Below are 22,960 nucleotides of genomic sequence, written 5' to 3'. Positions count from 1 at the left end.
CGTAGCTAAGTTTCTTGTTTTTTGTTTGTGTATTCGTTTCCCAGAGTGTGAAGGTTTTGTTATCTGTCTATCCTACGTTTCTTCCTTCCCTCTGTCTTGTGTTTGACATCGTTAATCTCGTTGTTCCTGGGGAATTCCTTGGGGGGGGCCCTCCCTTCCCTGATCCTTTCCCCCAGAACTTTAGCCTATGGCTCCCAGAGATACCGCAGCTGCGGTTCTCTCTCTCTAAGGCGGCTGCCTTAGTCTCCTTTTGTTAAGGGAGCTTACGGCTTTCCTTCTCGCCCAGCGGCACTCCTCCGCTCTCGTTTAGCCTCGTAGGAGCCCCTGCTCTCTGCCGATCCTAACGGCGATTCCGGGAGACCGTGGCTGCGACTCTCCCTCGCTCAGCAGGCGGCAGCAAGTCTAATCGAGAGCTTCCGATCGCGGCTCTCCGCCTCGCGCCGCCTCGCTCTCTCCCTTTTATCGGCGGCCCCAGAGCCTGCGGCTGCGGCTCTTTCCCTTGCTCTGCCTCCCACTCCCTCCGGCTTTCTCCGCGGCAGTTAATTACGCCGCGACGACCATTGAAGCCTGCGGCTGCGGCTCCATTTAAATTTGTAGTCCAGCAATGCCCACTCTTGCGAAATAACTACCGTATATTCCGGCGTATAAGACGACTGGGTGTATAAGACGACCCCCAACTTTTGAGAAGATTTTCCTGGGTTAAAAAGTCGTTTTATACGCCGGAATATACGGTATTATTCCTATCCATAAGAAGGGTGACCCTTTGGCTCCCACAAATTATCGACCAATTAGTCTATTGAATGTAGTTTCTAAATTATATAGTAAATTTCTTCTTAACAAACTAAATGACTGGGCTGATTTTCATCAAATAATTTATCCCGAACAAATTGGCTTCCGAAAAGGGTCCTCACCCATGGACCACTGTCTGACACTCTATTTCTTAGCGAGACAGAGCATTGCCGGTCCTACCAAACATTTATATGCGGCCTTCATAGATTTAGCTGCTGCATTTGATTCGGTTGATCGGACCCTTCTATGGTCTAAGTTGTATGATCTGAACATCGACCCACGTTTGCTCCATCTTATCAGAACTCTTCATTCCAATACTTATGCTTATGTAAGAGACGGCCGTTCTGGAGCTTTATCAGAACCAATTAAGGTGGAGAAGGGAGTTAAACAAGGCTGTTTATTAGCCCCCCTTCTCTTTAATCTGTTCCTGAATAACGTCATTCCTACTCTTTCTGGCCCGCAATTTTACCCACCGTCAATTGGCTGCAGGAAAATATCAATTTTACTTTATGCTGACAATATGGTCCTTCTCTCCCTAGTTCCTCTTGGCCTTCGGAGGCTACTAAGTAGTCTACAATCCTATTGCACTAAAGAAAGTTTAAAAATAAATTATGATAAAACAAACATACTAGTCTTTGGCAAGAGATATAAAGGACACCGTTGGCAGATGGCAGGTAAACAGCTAGCCCAGATTCGAGCTTATAAATATCTGGGAATATATTTCTCGGACACTCTGTCCTGGAAGACTCATTTACAGTACATTCAATCTTTAGTTGCCAAAACAATCGGAGCCATCTTAAAATTTTACCGTACTTTCGGAGGTAAACAGATTCTACCTGCCCTAAAAAATTTTAAGGCCAAAGTGGTACCCCAGATTTTATTTGGGGCCCCGGTATGGGGTTGGGAAAATAATAATATAAAGTTATTAGAATTTATACAAAATTATTTTCTCAGGTGTATTCTGTTCTTGCCAAAAGGAACATCAGCTGCTATGTTACGTTCAGAGACTGGACTTCCCCTGCTGTCGGCTCGCATACACTTCGTACTTATGAAGTTTTTGAAATCTTTAGAGATACCCCAGGACAGAAAACTCCTAAAATTATGTTTTGATCATCCCTTGGCTACTAAATTGTGGAAAAGCAATTTAGGGACTTTGATCCATAATTATCATATATCACTTGGGGAATTCAATTTGCTTTCTAATAATAATAATCGACTCTGTGAAACAATTGTTTTCCATTCCCTAAAAGTTGACAGATTATCCCTTATCAACTCAAAGGTAGCTCCTTGGTATTGGAGATTTAAGTTAGATTCTCAATGCTCACTTTACCTTATATCTCCTCTTCCATTGGCCTTGCGACACGCGTTTACAGCGTTACGCTTTTTCTCTCTGCCCAATGCTGACAGAGAGGGTAGGTTTTCTGAAGTTCCCAAAGATCAAAGGCTATGTATTTGTGGTTCTATTGAGCCAGAAGACCTCCCCCATATATTGCTCTTTTGCCCAATCTATAATAACCCTCGATATAAATTTCTTAGGAATTGGATTAATAATTATTGGATGAATACAACTGAGGATAAAATAAAAATCTTAATGTCTGACTCTAACCCTGAGGTAACTTATAACGTATCGTTGTTTACCATAGCTGCTCGTAACCTAAGGATTAATTTTTTAAAAATACAAATGCTCAATGCTTCACCTTCAAATAGTAATTGAGTTTATTTATAGTTAATTTTAAATTTTATTCTCAGTGTTTTTATAATAATTGCTCTGTTTGTATGCCTTTTCCTTGTAATGCTATAGGCCTTCGGCCTCGCAATTTAATAAACTTACTTACTTACTACTACTACTACTAGTAGTAGTAGTAGTAGTAGTGATGATGATGATGATGAAATGCCTTCACTATTCTGTACAGTTAAATGATTTTTCAAAAAATAATAATCTTACCTTCGCTACAAAATTCAAAGTGACTGTTATTGTGAATACCAAATAAAAGTAAACAACTTTCAGCATCCTTGAAAGAAGCGTCCCCTTTTTTGTATTCATCTAAAAAAACAAAAACAAAAACAGCTTATAGAGCAGGGATGGAAACCTCAGGTCCGGCCCCCAAATGTGACCCTCCAGGCTTGTCTACATGACCCTCGGTACCCTCTCCAGTCATGCCCTCTCCCCCCAAGCCATGCTGCTCACCGGCTCTGCTCCCCTCCCTCCCCAAGTGCTTCTGCCTGACTGGAATATATCCTTGAACTGCAATAATACCTCTTGCTTGCCAGGATGGAGAGGTGCACGTGTGCGCGCGCATATGTAGAACTCTCTGGGAGGTATTCAATGCTAGTCCTACCCAGATTAGAAGCACTGAAGTTGAGAGACATGACTGATTTAGGTTCATTAATTTCAGTCTGAGTAGGACTTGGTTGAACACAACCCTCTGAATTTTTGCCTGGCTTGAATGTAGTCTATTGCACAAAGGGAAGAGTCACATCTCTTGCTCTGCCCACTTGTAGCCTCACATCCCACCCACTGCTGGCAAGCAACCCCCAGAAGGTCACCCATGAGGGAATGCAGCACTCAGGCTTCAAAAGATTTACCACCCCTGTTAGAGAGAAACATCAGCACAGACGGATGTGAAGCTACCAAATGATTTGCCAGTTATTACCTGAAGGTACTTTGCCAGCAGTGCAGCGGCAACAAGGCTTAGTAGTGGAGACACTAATAGAGCTGGATTCTCAAACTGTAACATGTATCCCAGCAAGAGGGAAAACAGGTAGATTTTATACACTTCATATATCTGTGGGACAGAAACATTAAGAAAAGGTCTTAATAAAAACAGGGGATCACAGCTGAAAGAAACAACTGTCCCCTCTCTTTAATTTTTTCCGCCAGCCTTATTCTGTGCCCATCCCCAAATTAACAGATCATGCTTTTAGAAGGCAGGCAAAAAAGAGAAAGCGCACCGAAATAGCAGTAAGTATTTAAATTAGTAAGTTTCAAATGTCAAAATACCTTCTCTGTCTGCGCAAAACCTACAATGTCTAGCAGGAAGAGGCACACAGCCTGGACAAACAGTAGGTAGTGACTGTTCTCCCACATCATCATGAAAGTGTAGGTTGAAGCACTCACCAACAGGTAGCAAAACCTCTGGGGGAAGGAGGGAAATCACACTGATCATCATGTACTTATTTTCATATGAAGAGGAATTGAAAAAAATACCGCATTTGTAATTGGCATTCCACCTTTAAGCATAATTACTATTAAACGTAAATTATCTTGAACACAATGATAAGGATTCCTTGGGCTTTGAGCAACAGCAAGGAGGAGGGGCCTTAACAGTTCTGAAAAACAGAAACCTTTGTCCAATACTTTTTTCCCTTAATTCATTCTTAAAGCAAGCAATCTCATTTTTTAAAGCAGGGGTGGGGAACCATTTTCAGCCAAAAGGTTGCATTCACTTCTGAGCAACTTTCCAGGGGCCACGTGCCAATGATGGGTAGAGCCAGAGACAACAGAGAGTGGAGCAATGAATATAAATTTTAACCTTTGTACAGAAGGCTAGTTCCTACAAACACTCCAGCCAAGCAGAAACACTCCAGGAGAGTGAGAAGAAGGGCCAGTAGGGAGTGTGGCTGGAGGGAGTCCCGGAGGCCAAATAGAGAGGCTTGGAGGGCCACATTCAGCCCCTGGGCCTGGGATTCCCTGCCCATGTTTTAAAAGCAAGGCCGGAAATCTGAAGAAAAATTACATGAAAGAAGCATACTAAAAAAGGAAATTGTAAGACCCTGCTGGATCAGGCCAGTGGCCCATCTACATCAGCATCCTGTTTTCACAATCACCAACCAGATGCCCATGGGAAGCATCCAAGCAGGATTCTCTCCTCCTGCAGTTTCCTGCAACTGTTATTCAGAGGCATACTGCTTTTGACAGCAGAGGTAGAAGATAGCCATCAAAATTAATAGCCATTAAGAGCCTTGTCCTTCATGATAGCCTTATCCTCCACCCACACTGTGTTGACCACATGAACAAAATCAAGTTCACTAACCTGCTAGTATAAATCAAATTGTGAACTAATTGTGGATCAAATATCCCCCTTGTTCAACAAAGGGTGGGGAGAGAAGAGAAACAAAGGAATGACACAGCAGTGAAATAACAAATGCTGTGATCCAAAGGGCTGCATGGGGAGCTGTGCATGTGCAGAAGTTCCAGATTCTCTTTAAGAAGCTCCTCCCGGCCCCCAAGCCTGCACTTCCTAGCAAGCCACTTCCATAATCTACAGGGCTCTTTGCAACTCCTCAGATGGGCACAGAGCAGCCTCCAAAGTTTAAGAAAAGATGGCATGGAACATACATGGAAGTGCACCGCATGTCTAAGTTGCCCTTTGGTTCCAATCAAGGCAATTTCCCAACAATTTGCTTTGATATGGGCTAAGTGGATTTCAACTCATTTTTTCCCTGTCTAGGAAAAAAACTGTCAAGCCTGACTGAGCAACTGGTTTGGAAATGAGAGTTACATTGCAAATCACATTTTCATGTTCATCCTTGCAAAATAAGAGGTATAGAAACTTCCTTTGAAAATAAAAAATCAGCATGCAGAAGATTCCAGGAAGAGGCCATTGATCAGTCTCACAAAAGTAGCATCAAAGCCAGCTGTTGTGGACAATGAAAAAGGTAAAGGTGTCCCCGCACTTATAGTGCGAGTCGTTTCCGACTCTTAGGGTGATGTCTTGCGACGTTTACTTAGGCAGACCGTATATATGGGGTGGGTTTCCCAGTGGCCTTTCTTTACCCCCCCAGCGTGTGCAGGGTACTCATTTTACCAACCACGGATGGATGGAAGGCTGAGTGGACCTCGACCCCTTTTACCGGAGATTCGAGTTCCTCCTTCAGTTGGAATCGAACTCCGGCCGTGAGCAGAGCTTCGGCTGCGTTACTGCCGCTTGCTACTCTGCGCCACAATGAAAAGGTGGCCAAAAAACTGAGGTTTTAGTGATGCTTATAACCCAGTTTATCAGACAAGGATCCTGGTTTATAATTGGCACTTAAACTACAATTTCCTGATTCAGATGTCAATGGAAACTATGATTTAACAAAATGGTATTTTCCTCAAGGCTGGTGCACAAGCGAAGATGAAAGAGCACAAGGCTTGCTCTCAGTCCAATAAACAGTGTTTTATTGGGCCAAGGTTCTTACATTTCATCAGGGCCTATTTATACTATTATACTCCCATTTGAAGCATTTTCATCTTACCTCAGCAGAAGAATTTATGTTGTGCTTTAAATAGCCAGTTAGAGCTGCAACTTGACAAGCAAAATATGGCAGTGCCCAATTTTCTCTTGAAGGGATGGAATAGTCTATTTTTGTGGTATCTGCCCTGAAAAAGGTACAAGGGGGGAAACGTACCAAGTTACTTCAAAACATAAATATTTGATTATGCAGCTCGACTACTGCTCTTAACAGAAGCTACGTATCAGCAACAGAGTCTCAAGTGACCAGAACCTTTTTGGGACTGATCATAAATAGCCTTGCTATCTAATCCTAAATGCCTTTTTCAGCCTTCTCCAGCCTGGTACCCTGCAGACTGCAACATCTATCAGCCCCAGCCAGTGTAGCCAATGAGACTAATGGGAATTTTAGTCCAAAGTATCTGATTGGGGAAGGCTGCTTTCTATGAATAGAAGCCACCCTGGGCTCCTGCTGGGAGGAAGGGCGGGATATGTATCAATCAATCAATCTCCACTGAAAGCTGAAGCAATGTGCTTCGGCAGTAACATTTCATTTTCTATATTGTAATCAGCACTGCAAAAAGCAATGTCCTATGATGAGCTTCAAGGCACTTTCCAAACATTTAACACAACATGCAAATATAACCAACAAAAACAACAGGACAAAAAAAATAGTCGGGCCATACGCAATTCCTATTCACACGATCTGTTTCCTGTTCTTATAATAATTCCAATCACAGAGTGTACCTTTCGTGGAAATTTTACACGTTAGCAAAATAGCACAGAAAGCAAAAAGAGAAGAAAACATTAGGAACACAGTTGCTCATTCAGTCCAAGACAAGAAAAGAACAGTTAGGTAGTAAATGATGGAAAAATTAAGGGCATGTTTTACCTGTTAATAATGAACCAGACAACGGTCAGCATCCCAGCGAGCCAAGTCCCGCTCAAAAGCCAGCTGGTGACAAACAACGCCGTCACATAGATACCCTGCAGCCCAAATACTATGCCAATGTAAAAATATACTGGCTCAATAACCTCCTGAAAATTGAAGACATAAATCTTTTTAAATGTGTAATATGAGCTGCTGAGTTGCAACAAGACAGCATTACTTGAAATTCACAAATGGAAAGAAAAGTGCCATGAAGTTGACAGGGTGGAAGATAACAGGGAGGGGGAGGGGGAATAGCAGCAGCAACAAATTTCTCTTGCTGCAAAAAACTAACCTCTTTATTTGCAAAAGGAGAGGACTTTCTGAAAGGGTCATCAAGAATGCTCACAAAAATAATGGCAGCTATATAAGCTTTTAGATTTTTAAAATATATACAGACTTCCTTACACATCTCAAGATACTCCTAGGAGTACCTCTACTACTACCAATAGTTTGGCTCCAAAGTGTCCCTTCTGCAAATGGAATAGCTCTATGATTCAGTGGAGGCTCCTGGTGAAGGAAAAGGAAGAGGCGGGGAACAGTGTGGAAGGGGGTGCAAGGGAAAGAAGGAATCAGCAGAGATTGTTTCACCCTCACCCTCTTTCCTTTGCAGTGACACCCCATGTATGGAACTCCCTGTCCCAAGAGGCTAGGTTGTTTTCCTCTTTATTTGTGTTCCAAAGGCAACCGAGAACATCCCTTTTTAAACAAACTTTTCATTCTCTTGGGGATTCTTTCCCCAGGGTGAATGCCACTGCACTCAGGTCCTGCTTGTGGGCTTCTCATAGGTAACTCCTTTGGGGAGGGGAAAAGCAGAATTTTTTTTTTTTTTAAATAAACAAATGCTGATAGTGGAGTAAGAGCAACTAGTGAGTTAGTCACAGTAGCATCAAGATTGGAATCAGATTTTCTGGCTCACAACTCACGCACTTAGCCATGCATACAAATTGACAGCTGCATCCCTGAGAGAGAGAACACTTCCATAAGCCCCTATCTTTGTAGATATTTAAGGCAGCCTTATTGCAAAGCAGCAGTTGATTGCTTTTTTGCTGAGCAATTTAAAACACAATTTAAAACGGCTATGTTGGTACACACAATATTCTAATGGTTTAAACTTGACTCTTCCCCTCCTCCCCATCTCAATTCCGGGGCCAATTTCACACAACCCAAGGAGCACAGAGTGGGTTGCCCTATCACTGGGTACACAGAGAAGACTGCAGCAGTCCTGACAGCTCACCACACATCCCCTGGGCATCCAGTTGCATTAATAATGCTCTGAAGTAAAATACGCTGATTGCTTTTAAGCAGCACGCATCCCATCTACTTATTGCCCAGGACTGTAACACCAAGAGAGAGAGAGGGAGAGAGAGAGAGGGGGAGAGAGGGAGAGAGAGAGAGAGAGAGAGAGAGAGAGAGAGAATGCATACTTCACTGCCAGATGCCTGATATAACATGCTGGCAATCAATTCTGGATACAAAGTCATTTGTCGCACTGCATTCATTGTCTTCAGCGACAAAGTTCTGTTGTCATGGGTTAGTTGATTAACACCTGAGGATGAGATGGGGTGGGGTGGAGTGGAAGGGTCAGCATCATTTATGCAATTTCTCAAGGTAAAAAACACGAAAGATTTCTACAGTGTTTGTTTCTGCTACTTTAGCGCTGCTCAGGTGCTAACGCCAGAACAGGGAATGTCTACATGAGCTGAGCCCATGCCAATGTGTCCTGCCCCCAACGCCCTGCATGCACTGCCCCCCCCCATTCTACCTCCCCCCCAACCTTTCCACATTGAGCAGGAAGCTTTAAGCATGCTCAGGAAAGCACATTTTGCACACCTCCTTGTTATTGGGAATGCAGATAGCACACTGTTCTCCCAGCCAGTGGGACACTTCTCAGTGTTTTCAGCTGAATGCGATTGGAAGCCCCATTCACACTTTCCCACTCAACATGGGAAGATTGAAGGTGGACGGAATGGATGGGGACACTGAGGGCAGGACTGGTTTGTGCCCGGCAAGTCCCCTACTTGTGTCGTCTTTCCCTCCTGAAGCACAAATGCCTGAACAAGGTTACTGTGAAGGTGACTTTAAAAGGTGTGTCTCCATGGGGTGAAATATAGAAATTGCCTTTAGAATTTCAGGAATATTACGCTGTACGAAAAGCTGCAAGATGCCACCTCTAATAGGCAATATTAGACTGATTTATTTGAGAGAATCTACACTCACTTGTTTGGGGGACGAGGCAATTCCCTTCTAGAACTCGTTCTGCTACAAAAAGGGTGGGGAACCTAAGGCCCGGGAGGCAAATGTGGCTCTCCAGAACTCTTTATGTGGCCCTTGGAACTCTCCCCAAGTCATACACCCTCTCCCCAGACGGCATCCTTCATCGGCCTGTTTCACACCCTGAGTGTTTTTGCCAGCTGGAATTTGTCCTGGAACGCTGCTAATGCTTGTTGGTTGCCTTGATGGAGGATAGAGACTGGTGTATAGAAACTAGCTTACTGTACAAATATAAAATTTACATGCATTGCTCCACCCACTTTTGCTTCTGCCCCCGCCCACCTCTGGCATGTGACCCTCAGATGGTTACCCAGAAGGGAATGTGGCCCTTGGGCTGAAAAAGGTTCCCCACTCCTGTGCTACAAAATCCACACTTGCCTCTTGATGATGAACTTGACAGAGAACCTCTGGCCTTTGCCGCTATGCAATGAACCCAAAGCTCCCTGAGTTATATAAGCCTGCACAAGAGTTTTTGCAGTATCAAAGCTTACACACTTTCTCTCCTGCATCCCAAAAAATTGTTTGATTTTGTCTCACTATTTATAAAGTGTATTTGTCTTACCTCTTTTAAAGGAAGGAGCTTTTAACAAGTCTTTGTAAAATGAGTAGTAAATGGCACTATCACCTTGAAACGTGATTTCTCGTTCAAGTTCCTAGAAGAAAATAAATATATATTTACATTCATTTGTCCAGATAAGACCATTTAACATACTTTGACAAAGGCTACATTTTTAATAAACCATGAGGAAAGTTTGACTGCACTGTCGTTTCCATTCATTATTATTACTAATCATAACAATATATTAAAAAAAATAACAATAATAAAAATAAGGGGTGATATCCAGCTAAGGTATATAGTCCATTGATTTCAATGGGTCTACTCTGAGTAACACTAATGTTAGATATCACCTAATAATTATTATTAGTTTTATAAAGGCATCCATCAATAAACTCCCCCTGGGTAGCTTCTACAAAATATTAAATAAAGTAAAAAGCATTAAAAGTTAAAAAAAAACACCCTTCCTTGCAGAGAGGCAGTATAAAATAATTTACATGGGAGAGACCTGGGCTGCACAAGGCTCTATTTGTAGTTCCTGATGCACAGTTATTCATCACAATAATGGGAATCATTCTGGAATATCTATGAGCTATAAGGAACTGCCTTCATGTTCATTGAGAACAACCTAACTAACTTGACACTGGTACTCCAACTGGTATTAACTCTCAGGCTCTCTTCCAACAGTGCTACCCAAGATTCTTTTTAAGCAGAGATACAAGGAAGTGAAGTGGGACCCTTCTACACACCAAGCATGGGGCCCTGAGCTACGACCTTATGGTATCAGTGGGAAATTTAACTAAGTCAGTGTCTGCTGGGAGAGCAATACAGCTATGGATCTTCCTCGAAGAGATTTTAACATATCCTTCAGAACCACCAAGGGGCCCCATGATGTGAACTGAAGACTCATGATATAGCAGCCTTGCTGAAGCTGAGCAACCACAGTTTCCAAATTGCATGAAGTACTAGTTGCCCTCTATTCAGCACTGCTTAGGCCTCATCTTGAATATTGCGTCCAGTTCTGGTCTCTGCACTTCAAGAAGGATGCAGACAAATTGGAACAGGTTCAGAGGAGGGCAACTAGGATGATCAAGGGACTGGAAACAAAGCCCTATGAGGAGAGACTGAAAGAACGGGGCATGTTCAGCCTGGAGAAGAGAAGACTGACGGGAGATATGGTAGCACTCTTCAAGTACATGAAAGGTTGTCACACATAGCAGGGCCGGGATCTCTTCTCGATCGTCCCAGAGTGCAGGACACAGAATAATGGGCTCAAGTTGCAGGAAGCCAGATTTAGACTGGACATCCGGAAAAACTTCCTAACTGTTAGAGCCATACGACAATGGAATCAATTACCTAGAGAGGTAGTGGGCTCTCCGACACTAGAGGCATTCAAGAGGCAGCTGGACAGCCATCTGTCGGGGAATGCTTTGATTTGGATTCCTGCATTGAGCAGGGGGTTGGACTTGATGGTCTTATAGGCCCCTTCCAACTCTACTATTCTATGATTCTACGGATTTGATCAGTGCGTGTGCGAGAGACACACCTGGGAACCCTATGTATGACGCTCTGAAGAGCAGGAAGTTGTACCTATTATATCCATACTGTGGGATTAGGAGAAAGGGGAGTTTAAGCTCTAAGTGACGATATGCTGAATCCAGCTTAGAGCACCATCCTGTCCCTCATGGCCAAAACTAGACATTGCAGAAGTTTGCTTTATTCTTGTGTCCGCCCTGTTTCTGTATCAGAACCCAGAGAGCATGGCCAATGGTCAGGGATGATGGGAATCATACTCCAGCTACACTGGAATGGTTGAAGGTTCTCCACTCCCGCACTATAACACAAAGCAGAGGTATCAGACCTTTCTCAGTCACAGGGCTGCATGTCACATGTACAATTGGCTGGTGGGACCAGAACTAAAAGCAGGCAGAGCAACGGATGAGACTCTTACCTTTGTAAAGCAAGCAGCATTCCAGCCGTGCAAAAGTCAAACGTGTCTACACCAACCCATCCCACATAACACTCCATCCAGGCAAACAAGAAGCTATAGCACACTTCAAGGATAGTCCAGCCAGATAAAAACAATAAGGGTGCAGAGAAAGGCATGGCCTGGGGAAAGGGGCTGTAGCCTGTTCTGAGTGTTCTGACACAGAAGCCTGGTGGGCCACATTCAGTCCATAGGCCAAAGGCTCTTCCCCTGAATAAGGGATAGGGGGCTTTCCCATATTGTTTTTAATTATTCTGTTTCCTTACCGGCCTGCCAGAGAACCAGAATTTGCGTTCATGGTACGTCGAAAGGTACATGGCATACATCATTCCACTTATGACTGCTGCAAGACAGCCAAAGAAAAGCTTTGCAAAACGTGGAATTAAGACATCTGTAAAGGAATGTTATAAAAGTCATACAAAGCCACTTCGAAGGTCTAGTTTTTGAGGATAAGTCTTTCAAGGCCAAACCAATCGGTCATCTAATTCAGTACTTATAACCAACATGTTCTGATGACCTGATCAAGAGTTTCCAACCACACATAGAAACTATAGGCCAGTGGTTCCCAACCTTTATGAGCACGGGACCCCCTTTATAAGCTGAAAAAAATTCATGACCCCCTCCCTCCAGGGAGGCAGGCTGGCTGCCAGGAAGGAAGGGGGAAAGCAGCCTTTCTGTGCAGCCTTGCTTCTTTTTGCTTCACAAAAAGCCCTCTCCTCTCATTCTAAGTAAGGGCGCTGTCAGCAGCGGCAGTGCAAGGAGATGGGAATCAGTGATAGTAATCCCCTCTTCTTCCTGGTAGCTCCACCCTCAGCCTCCTTGGCATCTGCCATGTATTTTATAGGCAGATGTCTGCCCTTAGTGCGCCTGAAAGACGCTCTGGAGCTTCAGAAAAGGCCTCCCCTCTTGTTTGGAGCAAGGGGGTGTCATCTGCAGCGCCAGTGGGAAGCAGACAGTGTCGAGGGAGTGAAGACTTCTTTAAAAAATAATAATAAATAATTCATTTATTTACTGTTCACGGCCCCCTCTGGATTACTTCGCGGCCCCCCTGGGGGTCCCGGCCCCCAGGTTGGGAACCACTGCTATAGGCTACTGTGAGGATAGTGTCATTACACAGTTTAGTCACTAGGTTGCACTAGACTTAAGTTTTATCAGGGTGGAATCAGCAGTTTCATGTTGCTGTTCTGTTCTTGCTATAAATGCAAGTTCGCTCTCCTACATGACTAAGTTTATTGATGTTTTTAACTTCCAATGAGGACTGCGGATGTATCCAACACAACCCTTAGTCCAGTTGTACGGCTTTAACAAGACAATATAGTTCTTGTCTAGCTTCCTGACTAGTGTGCCCTAGTCTCAGCCTTCCAGTGTCATGACCTTGGGACCCAACGTCCCCTCTTTGGGGGATGAGGTTGTGGACTTGGGAGGGAGAATTGGAAGACAAGACAGAACTATCCACAGAACTAGACACAATGATCCCCACTTCCCCAGAACCTCTAACACAGAAGGAGACCATTTTGCCAACTCCTTTCTTCCTTATGAAGACACATTGTCATTCTCTAGCTCTGGAGACCCCAGTCTAGGAGCTCCAAGAGACCCACCACCTGCACCACTCTCTAGGGGTCTAAGGCTGCTGAAACAGGCAGAAGAGCTTTAACCAAAAGAACTACTCTCATTGGGGGTGCAGTTAACCAGCTAGACTGAGATGCAGCCTTACTTAAGGGATTACTGCCATCCTCAGAATTCTTCAAGGGAGGAGGGTAGTACAGCATCTGAATCAGTTTCCAGCTACTGTTCATTTCTCAAACAGATGGGCCATTAGTAGTACTGCTGTAGGCCAAGAAAGCAATGCATGAACTTGAATGAATATTCATCTGCAGCAATGCTTGGTCGGTTGACTGTTTTTCAGAATAGTAAATATGAACTGCAGAATCAACCAGTAATGCAGCCTAGTATTTAACAACTTGCTTGGTAGCCACAGATGATGAGAAATTCTATGTGGGCAAGTGAGTGGGCTAGGGGAGGAGGGATGGATTATTCCATTCCTCCTCTACCAACTCACGTACTTTCCATACTAGCCATGGAGGAAGGAAAGTCTCATCACCTACCACCAGCACAGAAATTCAGCAGGCTGGCATAAAAGAGACAGAATGATCCATGCCTTGTACACTAGCCCACTTGGTAGAAGTCAAATATATTTCATTTGTTTAAGAGGTTACATAGCATGTGCTTCACGCTGGTCACAAAGAAGGGGAGTTTCTGTATACAGCCAGCACAGAAAATGTAGGCTCCTGGCTTCTTTGCAGGCTAGTAACCTTTGTGCTTTCGTTGACAGGGCTGCACTAGTAACAGAGTATGCTGCAGCCATAGGCTTTTTCCAATGAAACAATTTTCACACATTCCAACAAAAGAACTGCCAAGTAAATTTGCAACGCACAGACAAAATCTTAACCCATAGATACAATTTCACTTTGGATGAAGTGAAATGCTAAGCAGAAAAATGGCACAACTTACATCTTGGAGATTTTTTTGACTTTTCTGCTTCTTCATTGTTTTCTTCAGGAGCTCTTCCTTCAGCTTCTGCAGAGCTTGGCTTCTTTCTCTGTTTCAGATCTACAGCTCCTTACAATACAGATGGAAGTTATTCTTAGGCTGCAATTCTACACACACACACACTTATCTGAGAATAAGCCCCACTGAACTCAATGGAACTTATTCCAAATAGACACATACAGGATTGCGCTTTCGTTCAGTTTTCTAATTAGGTGTAGTGTGTATTAGCATAATGCTGAACAACAGCAAGTGTCAGCCACAGTAAACTTTCCTCTTTCAACAAGCCTTTTAAGTTGAGACCTATCCCAGCCTGCATCTGTGTCAGAATTGTTTAATATGTTTTTTAATAATGTTTTAACTCTTTTTTAAGGTTGTTTTTTAAATGTTTTTAATGCTGTTTTGTTTTAATGTATTTTAAGATCTGTTTTTATGATGTTTTAAAGTGTTTTAGTGCTTTGTTTGCCACCTTGGGCTACTGCTGAGAGGAAGGGCGGGATACCAATTAAATAAATAAATGGTCTGGGCCCAGGGGATTCAAAGGACCGCCTTCCCACACATGAGCCTGCCCACCCACTGTGCTAGTTGGAGGCCCTGCTTTGCATCTCATTGGCATCAGCAGAAGTCAGGTTTGTCTGGGATATGAGTCAGGAGCATTTTCAGTTTCAGTCTCCAAATTGTGGAACTCTTTCACCTGGGAGGTCCAATTGTCCCCTCTTTACGGCATTTCAACATGCTTCCAACGCCTTCTTCATTCCGCTGCTCCTTTGATTGGTTGAGTTCAGTGCTCTTCAACCCTGGGTCCCCAGATGTTGTTGGACTACAACTCCCAGAATCCCCAGCCATCTTAGCCAGTGGTTATGAGTGATGGGAGTTGTAGTCCCAATATTTGGGAACCAAGGTTGAAGAACACTTGTTTCATTTCCTTCTGCAATTTTAAATATCTGATTCCTAGTTTGCATTGTTTAAATATCTAACTTCATTTGTATTGTTTGGTTAAGTCTTTATTGTTTTGTGAACTGCAGTTATAACGGGTGTTGAGAGTCACCGTGAGGTTCTTACGAGGCCAAAAAGCAAGATAGCTTAATTTAATTACAGTATTTATAACATTTATGTTTTTATTCAGATCTCAAGCTTCAATAGGTTCCTGGAGCAGCTTACAGAAAGTTAAAATTACAGTAAAACAAATTTAAAACAAACGCATTTAGAACACCACCATCACCCTAACAAAAAAGAGTAGCATAAAAGTCATCAGCAGAATTAAAACAAACACCAAGCAGCATAAGAGCAACATACCAATAATTAAAAAGCCGTGTGTGTGTGTGTTGACTGACTTATTTCAAGTACCCATATACCATTTTTCAGCAGAACAGATAGCAAAGCAATGTACAAAGAAAAAAATTAAATACAATATATAAAACACTAAAAATTACATAATACAGTATAACAAACATCAAAATCCATAACAAAGGATCCCACTCATCTAATACAGAAATTTTACACCCACTAACATACCTGGACTTCAATCAACCTATACCTGCAAACATTCACTCCACACTCTCAACAATTACCAATCCCAACAATCCCTAAGGCACATATACAAATGACCACAGTAAACATTGGCAAGCCTAACACTATGAGGCTAAAACCATATTTACCCTAGGCCTCTACCAACCCTAATAAAAATGTCACACCATTCACTCAAATATTCATTTATACTGGGTTATTATCTATGAGTGCAGAACTAAACTGGTGCCAAAATGACATCAAAGCAGGATGAACCTCCCTGGGGAGAGTATTCCATAAATTGTGGTGCCACCACCAAGTAGGCCCTTTCCTCTGTAGCCACCTACTGCACTTCAAATGGCAAGGGGGGATCCAGAGAAAGGCCTCTGTGAAAGATCTTAGCATATAGGCAGGTACATGTGAAAAACAAGTGGTCCTTTGGGTATCCTGGACTCAAACTGATTTTTTTCATCCAGACTCCAAGACCAGAAAAGGGCATATCTCAGGGGGAAGAGTCTAAGCTGGAGGGAATTGGCAGGGAAGAATCTTTGGATGTAAGGCTTCTGCCTGCTTACTGTCCTACAAACCCCAACAAATACATTCACAACAAAAGGTCTTGTGGCACCTTAAACCACACCCATGTGCCCTATACCTGACATCATATATGATGCCAAGTGTGGGGAAGGTAGAGAAGCAACCAACATGTGCAGAAAGCAGGACTGAACTCCCCACGTTAGCTGATGGGCAGTGAATTCAGTCCTGCTTGCTCACTCTCCCCTCCCACCCTCACGGGCTATTTCTGAAAGGTGAGCAGGACCACCCACATGTCAATCACCTGGCAACATTATGCCATTAGATGATTGGCAAGTGGGTGGTCCCACCCACCTTTCAAAGTTGGCCCAAGGAAATTTCCACTCTGGAAATTGTAGCCCTGTCAGGGGAATAAGGTCTACTAACAACTCTTAGCACCCTTAACAAACTACAGATTCCAGGATTCTTTGGCCATGATTCTTAAAATAGTATCATAGTGCTTTAAATGTGTAGTGTGGCCTAGGTAGAGAGGCACCATCTCTGTTGTCTTTTCGGCACCTTCTGAGAACTTTCCTCTTTAAAAAAGCCTTTTGAAGTGGAGATCTTTATTCCTGTCTGCATCTGCACTGAAACTATTTTTAATTGTTTTATTATTTGGAATTGTTTTTAATTGTTTTATGTATGGGCTGTTTCAAACTGATTTTAAACTTTTCTTGTTTTATGATTGTAACTGTTTTACAATTGTACATTTTATTGTTGTAACCCATCCTGGGTGGGTAAGGGGTCAGTAAGAGAACTATGTAAATAAAGAAATACAACTTTAAACACTACAGTTATATTTTGCTGTTTATTTTACTGCACACAGACAAGACCATGCAAGTTAACCGTTTTCACACAGCTAAGCTTTGAATTCCTTATTTAGAACAGGAAGCCCTAAATGAAAAGCATTAAAACGTCTGCATTCTAACTTAGAGGAAGTCAGTTAAATTATGTATATGTTGATTTTACAGATCGCTGAGCTGTGACTAAAAATACACAGGCAAACGGCTTCTGTTTAGTTTACTGCTGCTTTAAAAACAAGGAAAGGTTTGTTTTCACTCTTGAATACTTTTTAGCAAGGTGAAATGAAAGTTGAGCAAGGTTAAGTGCCAAAAATAGATTTAAGCTTTTCACTTCCTCACATAATTTGAATTGCTAGCATTTCAAAGCACCCCAGCTTTGGGTGGGGTGGGGGACTAGAAGGTAGTATGTTCTTATGAAACAGGTTTACCAAGCTCAGAAAGCCCAAGAAGCTCACAAACCTACTGCCAAGGAGACCAGAAAACTCTCACTCATCTGGAAACACGAAGAACAATTCAGATAATCTCAATCAGCATTGGAGCACTTTGGGTATATCCAGAGCTCTTGAGATTTTCAAACAAAATACCTGACCTTCTGAATTCTGAGCTGGTCTATCAAGATATTTAGGATATCTAGAATACTAAACACTGATCTTTGAAGGTAAACACATTCACAAAACTAAACAAACCCGATTTTAGCGACACCATGTTGTGCAACAAAGCCATGATTGTTATGATGTGATTAAAGTCACATTCAAAGCAAAACATTAAGTTTCCTTTCAACAATAAGTATCTGTAAAGGACAGGAGTTTGCCCTAGGACACAAGAACAAAGGTGCTTAGGGCCACTTCTCTCTCCCCCCCCCTTTTTTTTTGAGGGGGCAGAGTTGGTGGGTAACAGAGATGATTCTATGAAACTTTCAATAACAAATAAAAGTTGCTCAAGGTCCCCGTTCCGCAACAGGCATGATCTGAGATTAGACAGGCACCCTCCTTGTTGAACTTCAGGAGTATTTATTTATTTATTGCATTTATACCCCACCTTTTCTCTGAGGAGCTCAAGGTGGTGTACATGGTTCTCCCCCACTTCATTTAGTCCCCACAACCACCCTGTGAGCTGGGTTAGGCTGAGAGGCAGTGATTGGCCCAAGGTCACCCAGTGAGCTTCATGGTTGACTGGGGATTTGAACCCTGGTCTTCCAGGTCCTAGTCCGACATTCTAACCGCTACACCACACTGGCTCTCTTTGACTAAAACGTTCTTATTCCAGCAGACATTTTAAGGTAATGTTTGGTTTTATTATAATTTTATTGTTCCATATGTATGGCCTATTTTATGTATACCACAAGTGATTCAGGGGTAGATAAAAGTTTTAAATATTTTTTTTTAAATTAAATAAATAACCAACTCAGTGTTTCAAGAATTAAGTGTTAGAATAACTAGCCACTGCTACTTTTCTTTTTTTTTCATGCACTCTCATTTGAAGAATGCTTACAAAGTGCATGTACAGACTTTGCCTCTTCAGGTAGGTTTACCTTATTAGACAAATGTTAAAATTTGACCAAGCAAATGTATTGCATACAAGATTTCTGTATCACACACAGAACACTCCTGTTACATTTGAAAATTATCATCATCTACACATAGGTTGGACATTCTACCTATGCAAAGGTAAGTTCCATAAATTGAAAACAGCATTAAAAGAATCTGACTCAAAAGATGAAAACAAATAATATTGGGTTGTAGTTAGAGAGCCAGTGTGGTGTAGTGGTTAAGGTGTTGGACTACGACCTGGGAGACCAGGGTTTGAATCCCCACACAGCCATGAAGCTCACTGGGTGACCTTGGGCCAGTCACTGCCTCTTAGCCTCAGAGGGAGGCAATGGAAACCCCCCTCTGAATACCACTTACCATGAAAACCCTATTCATAGGGTCACCCATAAGTCGGAATCGACTTGAAGGCAGTCCATTTCATTTTTTTCAGTCAATTAAGTCCTATTCAGAGTAGGCTCAGTGAAATTCATGGACCTAAGTTAGTCATGTCTATTACCTTTAGTAGGTCTACTCTGAGTAGGACTAGCATTGAATATGAACCAGTATGTCAAGGCAACATAGTGTGGATCCACATTATGCTAATCTAATTGAAGGAGAAGGACAATAAAAAATTTCCACAGAAAGAGAATATTAAACCATACATAAAACTCTGGTGCTGTGCTAAATTAAACACAGTGATCACTTTCACATTAGCTTTTAAATCTGCCTTTATAGATATTAATGTGGTTATGCATTATACGATTATTTGGGGCACATTATTATTATTATCTAAAATTTATTAGACGCCTATCTGGCAGGTAAGACCTGTCACTCTAGGCGACGTACAATAAAATACATATCGAAATACAAATTACAGCATACTAAAACAAATTACAGCATATAAGTAAAACAAAAACAACATAAAAATCAGAATGAAATTATGACAGCCAGTCCACAGCCTACACTGAATGGCTATAACAGAATATCCCCACCAACTTAATCAAAAAGCCAGGTTTTCAGCTGCTTCCGAAAACACAAAAGTGATGGAGTTAGGCGAATGGCCACTGGCAGGGTATTCCAAAGTAGGGGAGCCGCAATAGAAAAAGCTTTAGACCTAGTGCCGGCTAGTTTAGCCACTCTAATTGAGGGAACCAGGAGAGATCTAGCTGCTGAAGATCTGGTACAACCACCTTCTCCGAGAAGAGAAAGTTTATTCTTCAAGTAAATCGGACCAGCATCAGAAAAAGACTTAAAGGTTATAACCAGTATTTTGAACTTCACCCTTGACACTATCGGGAGCCAATGTAGTTCCCGAAGGATTGGAGTGATATGTTCTCTCCAATGGCAACCCTTAATGAGTCGTGCTGCCGCATTCTGGACAAGTTGAAGTTTACTCACAGATCTCAAAGGTAAACCTATGTACAAAGCATTGCAATAGTCCAGGCGTGAAAGAACCAAGGCACTAACAACCGTCGGTAGAAGATGCCTAGGGAGGAATGGACAGATTTTACGAATAAGGGACAGATGATAAAGAGCGGTCCAACTTATGGCCGCTATCTGAGCCTCCATCGTCAACTGAGAGTCCAAAATAACACCTAGACTACGGACTTGGTTACTCAAGGGTATAGAGACTTGATTAAAAGTCACATGAGTTATCCCTAAATTCGTCTGATCGCCTACCAGGAGGATTTCAGTTTTTTCAGGATTTAATCTCAATTTATTCCTAGACATCCATTCCCCTACTAACTCCAGCCCTTTGGACAATTGAGTTACAGCAGCCTGTGGAGAGGATTTAAAAGACAAGTAGATTGGGTGTCATCTGCATATTGATGGAATTTTAGGCCAGTACTCCAAATGAAATCACCCAGCGGTCTCAAATAGACATTAAAAAGCACTGGGGCAAGAATCGAGCCCTGTGGCACGCCACAGTCCAGCGGCCAAGGCTCTGAAACCTCATCCCCTAGTGCTACTCTCTGAGTTCTCCCGCTGAGGTAGGAGCAAAACCAGCTTAGGACATCTTTTGAGGTAGGGATTTCACATGGTGTGTAAAGACATCATCCTAAGTGTATTGGTACCATGACACATGCATCTTAGTAACTTCCAGGCTAGACTACTATAATACACTCTACATGGAGAATCTTAATAACTTTCAGGTTGGATAATGCACTCTACACGGAACTGTTCAGAAACTCCATTTAATTCAAAATGTGGCAGCCCACTTATCAGCAGGTACTGGGAGCACATTACACCCATGCTAAGAGATCTGGCACTGGCTCCCAATTTATTTCCAAACACAATTCAAAACACCAGTGTCAACCTTTACCTTAGCCCTAAATGGCCTGTCTTTTCCTAATGCTAAATTATTAGTAGCAGGGTCTTTTCTGTAGTAGCATCCATACTGTAGAATTCCCTTCCCAAATAGATTTGGCAGGCCATCTTGTTTCTATTTTAGGAGGTTTATGCAAGATCTTTTTGTTGCAACAGGCCTTAGACAGGAAGGCGATGTCTTGTTCAACTGGCATATGCCTTTCTTAAATACATATATATCAAATAGGGGGCTTTTAATATGTTTTGTCCTACATATCCCTATTTGCCAACTTCTCTACATTTTGTGCTATTTATTTCTGTATCTAATATAATCTCATTTTAACCTTGTTTTACTGGGTATTTATTGTATATTAGAAGCCACCCTGGGAGTGCTATCAAATCATATTGGCAGGATACACATTTCAAATAATAATTAAAAATTAAGAAGGCATGAAGGATGAATACAAAGGGTGCCATAACACATTAGAGCCAATGTGGGTTATACATTCTCACACAGAAAGGTCTTCCATCCATGTGTTACCAAAGGCACATGTAGGAAGAAACAGGAGGCCCAGGTATAATACAAAGCTCATCACACAAATCCATCAGTGCACAGGTCTATTTTCCGTGTGCAGATTTCATTTTTTCTTTCCCTCATACACAAAGTGCTTCCTGTGCAGAACAATATACTCGGCAAGGCAACCTTCTTGGAAAACCAGCTGATTGTTTTGTCACCTGTATTATGAAAAGCTTGGCTTTATTTGTTCCACTGGAGATCAGAAGGATTCGTAAAAACTGAGAGGCAAAACTTCGTTCCCCGGCCGTTCTGGCGTTCCTAGCTCCATTCCCACGACCCCTTATACTTCCCAGTGCCCAACTTTCTTCTTGCATTTCAGTGCCCCCCCCCCATTCAAACATGAAGCGCCATCCTCCTCCTCTTCCCCGACCCCTGCCTCCCGCAGCCTTCTTACTGGCCCCCGGGTGGGGGTGGGCGGAATGGAAAGGAAAACACGCCGCCTGTACAAAGCGCTCACCTTCTTTCTCCATCTCCAGCCGCCCACTGTGAACGAGCCTCAGGAGGTTTAAACGGTTCCTCCCACCAGTCTCTCGGACCTAAGGGGTCGGGTCTCTGGTTCCTCCTGCTCAGCGTCTGGTCACTCTCGAGCACACACCCCCCGCGGCTACAGGAGCGGCTGCCTCTCACTTCCTGTTAGCGCGCCTCTTACCAATCCAGCATCTTTTCCTTTTCTTCAGGGCGACGCGGAACGTCCTACTCTGGGATCCAGAGAGCCGGCGGCACGTATTTCGTGCACGTACCGAGGCGCAGCCAAGTCTCTGTACACAACTTCCGCCCCGATGTCAACCTTAGATGAAAGCTGGAAGACTTCCCAACCTTTCTTTCCTCTAAAAAGCTTCTGATGCAAGTTCATTCACACACACACACACCAAATCCCAATCAGGAAAGTGAATAGTCCACGGCCTACAATGAGATTTATTTCTACCTCCTATCAAGAGAGTGTGTCATTGCAATTTAGACTCAGAGCTAAACCAGTTTTCATATATATAGTGACCTTCCTCCAAGGCTCTCAGGGTGTAACCCCCATTTTACAATAGCCCTGTAAACTGAGGTAGATTAGGCAGAAAGTTGTTGACTGCCCCGGGGATGAGCTCCTTGTCTGAGCAGGGATTCACACCTGGCTAGTCTAGTCTAATTTCAAATAATTGACACTCTTATGACCTGCCTAGTAAGTCTAAAGAAAGACACGGTCATTCAGGGTTCAAAAAGGGGCAACCAAAATGATCAAAGGGCAGGAGCAACTCCCATCTGAAGACAGGTTACAACTTTTGGTACTTTTTGATTTAAAGGCAAGTAAGAGGAGACATGATACAAGTGTGAGAAAGCAGAAAAAGAGAAGCTTTTCTCTCCTTCATAGTACTAGTACCTGGGGTC

The 22,960-nt window shown here is 42.8% G+C and overlaps 1 protein-coding gene across 4 annotated transcripts in view; it reads right to left on the bottom strand.

Moving 5' to 3' along the window:
- DPY19L4 (dpy-19 like 4) overlaps positions 1-22,273 on the bottom strand; it is a 59,228-nt gene extending 36,955 nt beyond the window's left edge. For 3 of the 4 annotated variants that reach the window (XM_061603196.1, XM_061603226.1, XM_061603216.1), the window contains exons 1-10: positions 22,044-22,273; positions 14,259-14,366; positions 12,014-12,138; positions 9,767-9,857; positions 8,358-8,479; positions 6,895-7,040; positions 6,028-6,151; positions 3,791-3,925; positions 3,444-3,575; positions 2,735-2,833 (exon numbers count right to left, since the gene is read on the bottom strand). In XM_061603196.1, coding sequence (XP_061459180.1) covers positions 2,735-2,833; positions 3,444-3,575; positions 3,791-3,925; positions 6,028-6,151; positions 6,895-7,040; positions 8,358-8,479; positions 9,767-9,857; positions 12,014-12,138; positions 14,259-14,366; positions 22,044-22,056 — 1,095 coding nt within the window. In that variant the 5' untranslated portion in view covers positions 22,057-22,273. The remainder of the gene's footprint in view (positions 1-2,734; positions 2,834-3,443; positions 3,576-3,790; positions 3,926-6,027; positions 6,152-6,894; positions 7,041-8,357; positions 8,480-9,766; positions 9,858-12,013; positions 12,139-14,258; positions 14,367-22,043) is intronic. The other variant, XM_061603206.1, reaches the window with a different exon arrangement.
- Positions 22,274-22,960: the final 687 nt, after the last annotated feature.

Source organism: Rhineura floridana, chromosome 1 (genome assembly GCF_030035675.1).
Source record: "Rhineura floridana isolate rRhiFlo1 chromosome 1, rRhiFlo1.hap2, whole genome shotgun sequence".
Classification (NCBI taxonomy): Eukaryota; Metazoa; Chordata; class Lepidosauria; order Squamata; family Rhineuridae; genus Rhineura; species Rhineura floridana.
Note: the sequence above shows the minus strand (reverse complement) of the source record. Positions and strands in the feature narration are given on the sequence as shown.